At 41.5% G+C, this 8,339-nt stretch overlaps 1 protein-coding gene across 3 annotated transcripts in view; it reads right to left on the bottom strand.

Moving 5' to 3' along the window:
- Positions 1-3,013: 3,013 nt before the first annotated feature.
- LOC116303848 (uncharacterized) overlaps positions 3,014-8,339 on the bottom strand; it is a 44,863-nt gene continuing 39,537 nt past the window's right edge. For 2 of the 3 annotated variants that reach the window (XM_089025790.1, XM_089025793.1), the window contains exons 20-26: positions 7,220-7,272; positions 6,825-6,877; positions 5,830-5,911; positions 4,801-5,631; positions 4,193-4,264; positions 3,979-4,012; positions 3,014-3,852 (exon numbers count right to left, since the gene is read on the bottom strand). In XM_089025790.1, coding sequence (XP_088881916.1) covers positions 3,305-3,852; positions 3,979-4,012; positions 4,193-4,264; positions 4,801-5,631; positions 5,830-5,911; positions 6,825-6,877; positions 7,220-7,272 — 1,673 coding nt within the window. In that variant the 3' untranslated portion in view covers positions 3,014-3,304. The remainder of the gene's footprint in view (positions 3,853-3,978; positions 4,013-4,192; positions 4,265-4,800; positions 5,632-5,829; positions 5,912-6,824; positions 6,878-7,219; positions 7,273-8,339) is intronic. The other variant, XM_089025792.1, reaches the window with a different exon arrangement.

The following is an 8,339-nucleotide window of genomic DNA, read 5'->3' as shown; positions in this document are numbered from 1 at the left end:
CCAACCCCAGGGGGAATACCTGGATCCGATCCTCCTATATTCTCCCACCCATCTCACTGGTCAGCCCGGGGATCGACCCCACGGGGAAGCCGCTGATAGGTGCATAAAGCTTTGTGTGGTCAGAGTACACTTTTACGAGAGAATTTTTCTTTTAAAAAACGTTTCACTAACACTTTCAGTTTTAAGCGCTTACAATGATATCTAGATGAACACTTTTGATTTCATGGAGGGCTTAAGAATATAGCTTTGTTTTATGATCCTGTGATGGAATCCATCCACGATCGGATCGGCTTTTCTTTAGTGTCACGCGGCTAAGTGTGTAGTGCGTGACAGGTATGTCCCTTATGGGCCACCGTACATATTTACGGACATGTAAATTTTGCTACTTTTTTTCTTTGTTGGTTTTATTTCAGAAAGTTTCTGAATTTTTTTCATAACCCAACTCAAAATTTTCAGTTGTCACAACACGAAATTTATAGTTTTCAAGGCAAAAATTTCGAGATGCCAACACAAATTTGCGAGATAAAAAATTCAGGGTGGGGTGACCTACATCAGCATGAACTACGGTAAAAGGTGGCGATGCTTAGAGTAATCACTTTTAAAAGTTTCTAGTTTGTAAGAATATATAGTAAAACAAAAGTAAAGCTGATCATTATATACCTTTAAGATCATGGACAAAAATCCAATCATTCGCTGTAATACGGATGCCTTGAACACGTTATACTGTTTGTCATTGGGGATGTCATTCAAATCAGACTCCCCCTGACCCCGACTCTGGCGCCTCCATAGCTAAGAAAATTGAAAATTGCAATCGATGCTGTTTAAATACAACGTTTACGTTTTGTATACTGAAGCTCATTTCTTTGAGCACTAAAATGGTTTATTCTCTCTAGAATAGAATAGCTGTTTCTTTCTCCTGTTTGTGTTGATTGAATATATCCTTCATTCTCGACTTTCACATCCCCATAATCCTTTGCGTCTTTGGGGGGTAGCCAGAGGGTAAAAACCCACTTATTTTGTTGAAGGCTGATCAGACAATGTCACAATACCTTGTTTGGTATCCAAAGATAAAATGAAGAAGTAAAAAACAGAAAAAGATAGAAGCTTGAAGACGTTTAAAGTAAATTTTAAACATTTTTTCGTAAGTCAATACATTTTCTGTAAGACCAAAACTCTTGATGATCTGTACACGCAAAAATAACTTGGAATATACTGATAATCAGTATTGTACAGATAAAAGCAGGTATAGTATAAATTCAATTAAGAAACCATTTAATTTGGGACAGTTTTTTGATTGGTTACCCCCAAAAACGCAAGGCATTATGGGGATGTGAAAGTCGAGAATACAATTATTACAAAACTAGGCTTAAAAACTCTCTACTGAAGAAAAGCGTCTTTTCTTTCATCGGCCTCCACTAAGGAATGTAGGCACAAGCAAATCCCGCTGACCTCGCGGTCCGACGTTGTTAACATCACGTGATATCAGTGCCGTATTTCATTGGATGTTTGACGATATAATGACAGCCAATTGACACCAATCACGAATAATATTGGCTAGCAAACCGAGTAGAGTACCAGATCATGCACTTTTATACCTTGATAGACGTTTGAACATCAATGTCATGCGTAGTGAGACAATTCAGCAAGGATAAGCTTTTGGCGTAGCCGTTCTCTTCAGTACGTCAAAAAAGGACATTCCACGTCTTACTTTCAGCATAAAGGCCCGTTTACACATGCGATTTTTTCGACAATTTGCAGCACGATTTCCACTGCAATCCTTGCAGAAAAAATCGCCCGAAAACCGCACTAAATTCGACGTGAATCGCCGCAAGAATGTCGCAGTGGAAATTGCGCTGCAAATTGCCGAAAAAATCGCTTGTGTAAACGGGCCTTAAAAGCTCAATTGCACGGAGCAATTTTCTCTGCAGCTTGTCTCGCAACAGCATTGCGAAACAAATTGCAAGAGTGTCTTCACAGTGCAACGGAGACGCAATCTTTGCCAAAAGTAGGAACGAATTCTACAACAACTGCTGCAACTTGTCTCGCAACATTTTTCAAATTGCGCTGTAGGTTACACGCTGCAATGCCCCATGCAATTTGTTCCAGAAAAAATTGCTTGGTGTAATCGCGCCATAAGACGGTAATGATGCAAAGTATTTCGTACATTCTAACGAGTGTCTATTGAATAGCACAATTAGTGCTATAGTATGCTTGCCGTCGTCGTCGTCGTTGACGTCCCGCAGCTTAAGGTCCCTATCATTGCTTATTTCTCAATTGACACGGTTTTCTTTGTTATTCACAAGGCTTTATTTTTGTTATAACCCTCATTATAAATGCGAGGTCAATATATAGTTAGTTATTAACCCGGTTATCAACTATATATAGACCTCGCATTTATAATGAGCAACATTTGATAGAAAACCTTCTCAATTGATAAATAAAATACTTAATTACCTCGAACGTCGGCAATAAGCCTATACATCCCTCGGGATGTATATGGCTTATTGCCTCCGTTCTCGGTAATTAACTCTTATATTGAAGGCTGCAACAGGGCCCGGTTGTACGAAGCCTGGATAGCGCTATCCAGCAGATAAATCTTATCCAGTGGATAAGTCGATGCTTTTCCCAAGAAACTTATCCTCTGGATAAGATTTATCCGTCGGATAGCGCTATCCAGGCTTCGTACAACCGGGCCCAGGACGGTTGCTATGAACACTCAATGTGCAACGATATTCCTTTGCATGTTGCAAGGGCTGTACTTTATGCAAAGGAAATAATGAGCAACTTTGCGCAACCCCAGATTGTTGAGTAACAAGGCTGTAAAAACTTCTGGGTGGGTGTGTGGGTGTGTGTCATAGGCAGGGGAGAGCTTCCCTCTCTCTTCTTCACCCCATCACACCCAGTTTGCCAATGACCAAAAACTGGAAAAAGCTTTTTCTTTCAGGAACAAAAATGAATGGTTTACGAGTTCTTCCCTGAAGTACATAATAAAAATCAAGCGAGTCTTTGCTAATGTGATGTGAATCGATCGCCTTTTAATGAGAAACTCGGGACAAATTGGACTCGTTTAACAATAACAGGCTCGATAACGCGAAGTGCTCCCTCGTGATCCAAAACAAACTTGCCGACAATCAATCAAATCCCATCTAATCCAGAATGACATCAACACAAATTACCTTCAGGCGATTGATCTAAGAATCAATAAATTAAGTAGGGCATGAAATAACCAAAGACGAATCTAGGGTGGGGTAGGGGTGGGGGAAGAATATCAAAGGTAGTCTCCAAGGGTGAGGAAGGAGATGATCTATTGTTGTGGGTAGTAATAATAGTAACCCCCTGGGTAGTAGACTTGTTGGGCGTAGGTCACGTGGTTTACGTATGGTCCCTGTTGAGCCCCAAATGGGAACTGTTCAACGTGGTTGGACGAGTTGGCCGGAAAGACCTGGGCACTACTAAGGTTCCCGGACGCCGAGTGAGGCCTCGGCGGCAGCCCTCCACCATACTCGTTGTGATTTTGATTCTGATGGGTGCTGTGCGACGATTGGTGGACTCCTCGACCTGGTGACATAAGCGACAACAAGGGTTGGTTTCCATGGTTACTATGGGTTATTTGCTGGTGTTGCCGTTGCTCAAAGTCTTGTTTTTGGACAGCTTTTTTGAGAGCCAAGGGTGTCAAGCCTGGTTCAGTATGGGCGTGCACGTGGTTGTGGTTTTCCAGGATGCTTGGGCATGGCTTCACTTTGTTGCTGGGTTGTGAGGCGATGTTTGATTGGTGGTCCACCGTCTTGATATACCCATTACCAGGACTTGAGAAGGTGTTACTCATTGTTGGCCATGTTGACGAACGAGTACCTGAGACAAAGATGATGTAGATAAGCAAGAATATCGTAGGTAAGAAGCACGCAAGCAAACAGACAGACAGACTGGATGAGCAGACAAAGCAGATGGAGAGATAGAAACGCCATAAGAACAGCTTACCGTGAATCGCATGTAACAACTTTAACCGTGGACCCTTAAAAATGAGGGAAAAAAGAGTGACAAAATTAGTTTAAAACAAAACAAAACAACAACAACAACAACAAAACAAAAAAAAGAAGAATAAAACACGACAATCATTTGATGTGAAATCTTCAGAAAGCGACTTTATTTCAATTTCCTGACTGATGCTACAGCAAACCAATATTAGTCTTACCTTTGGAATACCAAGATTTTCAAGGTCTTTCTCATTCATTTGTGCTAACCTGTTGCCATTGATTTTGTTTTCCTATGATAACGAAAGTAAAACAGTACAGTCAGTGAAACAATAAGGTCGATAGGGACACGAGTGAAAAACGTCTGCGCATGCTCTGAATCCGTATGCAAATTAGTCTCAACATATGTCAATTTGACTTTTTAACATTGTTGATAAATTAGACTTCACAAAATGCCAAAACTTAGTGTCCATGTTTGAAACGATTTCGATCTATTTTGGCACCGTAAAACGATTGAAAACGCTCATCGGAAATGCATATATTTGAGAACGCTCATCAGAGTAGAGACATTTAAAAAACGGAGGCATATATAAACGGAAGCCTCTATAACTAAAGAATCTACCTAAATTTTCTCTTTAAAGTCAGTGAATTTGTATGGAAATCCGAGAACGATGTCCGAACTTTTTGGTGACCGTAACACAATCCAAGCTAGCGCCGAAAAGGTGAATTGGATCACGGAACGAGGGCCACAAGTTTGTTACCCACTGGCTATGAAGTGTTACCCTTGTAAAAAAACAAAAATAAACATGGAAGGTTATACAAGACCTACCTCGAATACATGCAAGTATTTATCCAGTGTCAGTCTCTTTAAAATACTCGATATATCGACTGATGAATCATTCCACTGTTCTCTTCCTGGAAAACCATGCTGTTGATACATGTCTTGGCGTTGTAAAGTATACTGCCAGGGATTATTAGAAATACCAGTCTCATTAGTAAAGGATTGCGACATCTCGACACTAGACCGCCTTGCTGTCTGCGCATTCTGTTCCCATCCACTACGCTGGTCACTACTGCTCTGAGATCGTGGGCTCTTATGTTTGGTGTTCCAGGAACGTACAGCGCTGTCGTCCACCGATGGCCGCGCCATTGAGTTAGAGCTTGGGTCGGGTTGACTTTGCGAGCGAGGAAGTGACGGCGATGAAGGCGCGCTGAACGCCCCTCGGTTTGAACTCCATTGATTATTCTGGTCAGGGTGGGGCAAACTAGAGCTGCTGTGTGTAGTGTGGGGGGTAGGGGTGAGGTTGTTGTCATTGAAGCTGGAAGAATTCCACACTCCACTGTTGTTCGCTGGCCCATCATTATCCATGATACTGTTGAGTTCCTGTCGACTACTGCTCTGACTGCTACTAGTGCTGTCTGAGTTATTCCATGCTTGTTTATCAGGGGGGTCATCGTCACACACAACTGATAACGCAGTGGGGAGGGCCTTGGGTTGTGATTGACCCCAGTTATTCCATGAGCTTGATAAAGGTCTTTGATCTGTTGGAAGATCTGCTGCCATCCCGATAGAACTGTCTGGTCCTGATTGATGATTCTGGGATAAGGACTTGTCTTTTGAAAGGTTTAGTGCGCTGATCCCGTTATTTTCAAAATCACCCTGGAACCGCATCAAAATGAAATTAGCCTTTCCGCAGTTGTAGAAATGCGTTGCATTGTGGGCTGTTTTGAGTCATGCTTCATCAGTCACGACATTTGAATCATCAAGAAACGAAGGAAATTTTAATATCACCACTAAGATGATCAGTTTTCAATTTTGAGGGATTTTCGTCCTAGTGCCCCTTTAAACACTGCTTACCTGTCCTGACCAGCTGATGCTGCGTGCGCGATCCAACTGGTCAGCTTCTTCACCACTAGACCAGGGATAAGGTGGTAATTGCCTGAAGAACAACGACAAACATTTATCAATAGAGAGTTTTAGATTGACATTTTTTTCTCCCCGCAAACGGCAAACGTGACCATGTTTTCATCGTTTTCTTGTATTTTACTTTACCTTTTACAAACCTTCTCACCAAGCGCAAATACTCTTTTGTTTTTCTACTTCTTGGACTTTTTTTGCGATTCTTTTTCAGTAATTTAAAAGAATTTTTTACTGGTCAACTGACGTTTCACGTTTGCCGTGAACGTAAATCTAAAACTCTCTAATGGCGGCTTTGCACCATCACGTGACGGCAGCCATGTTAGATGAAAGATACAATACAATCGTTTTACAAGAGAAAGAATTTAATTCCCGAGAGTAAAGGATCTTATTGTTCTGCCATCTAACTACAGGCAGCCCAAGCTGTATTGGTGCAAAGCCTCTATAAAGACAAAACGTGCATGTAAGAGATAATAGAGTGGATTACAAATAGATGATGGTTGTGTGAGGAGAGGGCGAGATCCTAGGTAATTAGGAAAGAAATGAAGCTAGAAAAGAGCGAAGGACATGACGATGAAGAAAAGGAAAAGAAAAGTAACGCAAAGGATAGGAAAGCAAAGCAAAGGAAGGAAGGGAATGGAAAGGAAAGGAAATAAAAGCAAAGCAAAGCAAAAGAAAGCCAAGGATTGGAAAGGGAAGGAAGAGAAAGAAAAGGAGCGAAAAGAAAAGGAAAAGAGAGCAAAGGAAGGGAATGGAAATGAAGAGAAAGGAGAGGAAGGGAATGGAAAGGAAAAGAAAGCAAAGGAATGGAAAGGAAAGGAAGAGAAAGGAAAGGAATGGAAAGGAATAGAAAGGAAAGAAAAGAGAGCAAAGGAAAGGAATGGAAATGAAGAGAAAGGAGAGGAAGGGAATGGAAGGAAAAAGGAAGCACTTACCCACTAAACAAGCTGTTTGAACCAGTGAACAACTCCATGCCAGGTAATGGCTGCTGTAACAAACCAATCACACATTTAACTTAATTGCATTACGAAATTGTGAATTAATTAGTGAGGAAAAAGCCACTCAGGAGAAGTTTGGAAATTGGATACTGAATCGTCCTTTCAGATTTCAGAATCAGAAGCATCCAAAATTGGGAGGGGAGAGGAGAGAGGTTTGGGGGAAGAGGGCGGAGGGGGAGGGGAGAGGGGGAAGGGGAGAGGGAAGGGGAAAGAGGGTGGAGGGGAAAGGGGAGAGGGGGGAGGGGAAAGGTAAGGGGGGAGAGGGGGAGAGGGGAGAGGGGAGAGGGGAGAGGACAATATAAAAATGTTTCATGAAAAATTCTAAACCTTACCTGATATTTATCATTAGTTGAGAAGGCATTTTCCCGACCAATATCAGAAATACCTAAACAAAAAAATTATAATATTGGTTATAACTTGTTATCGCAATTGACTATCGCAAGTACATAGTGGTGTGTCTACCGACTCACAGGCTTGAAGAACATGTCATCAAAGCACTTGTTATCAGTCTTTGGGAATGTGGTGCGGCTATCGAGTTTTACCTTACTCCTGACAAGACTGCATAGTTGTGATGGTTCAAGGATGTGTTTTACCTTACTCCTGACAAGACTGCATAATTGTGATGGTTCAAGGATGCGTTTTACCTTACTCCTGACAAGACTGCATAATTGTGATGGTTCATGGATGCGTTTTACCTTACTCCTGACAAGACTGCATAATTGTGATGGTTCATGGATGTGTTTTACCTTACTCCTGACAAGACTGCATAATTGTGATGGTTCATGGATGCGTTTTACCTTACTCCTGACAAGACTGCATAATTGTGATGGTTCATGGATGTGTTTTACCTTACTCCTGACAAGACTACATAATTGTGATGGTTCATGGATGTGTTTTACCTTACTCCTGACAAGACTGCATAATTGTGATGGTTCATGGATGTGTTTTACCTTACTCCTGACAAGACTGCATAATTGTGATGGTTCATGGATGTGTTTTACCTTACTCCTGACAAGACTACATAATTGTGATGGTTCATGGATGCGTTTTACCTTACTCCTGACAAGACTGCATAGTTGTGATGGTTCATGGATGCGTTTTACCTTACTCCTGACAAGACTGCATAGTTGTGATGGTTCATGGATGCGTTTTACCTTACTCCTGACAAGACTGCATAGTTGTGATGGTTCATGGATGTGTTTTACCTTACTCCTGACAAGACTGCATAATTGTGATGGTTCATGGATGTGTTTTACCTTACTCCTGACAAGACTGCATAGTTGTGATGGTTCATGGATGTGTTTTACCTTACTCCTGACAAGACTACATAGTTGTGATGGTTCATGGATGTGTTTTACCTTACTCCTGACAAGACTACATAGTTGTGATGGTTCATGGATGTGTTTTACCTTACTCCTGACAAGACTACATAGTTGTGATGGTTCATGGATG

The sequence above is a fragment of the Actinia tenebrosa genome, unplaced genomic scaffold, assembly GCF_029948245.1.
Source record: "Actinia tenebrosa isolate PJP-AT-01 unplaced genomic scaffold, QUT_ActTen_1.0 PGA_scaffold0__85_contigs__length_37466705, whole genome shotgun sequence".
In the NCBI taxonomy this organism is placed as follows: domain Eukaryota; kingdom Metazoa; phylum Cnidaria; class Anthozoa; order Actiniaria; family Actiniidae; genus Actinia; species Actinia tenebrosa.
The sequence above is the reverse complement of the archived record's forward strand: the minus strand, read 5'-3'. Positions and strand labels throughout refer to the sequence as shown.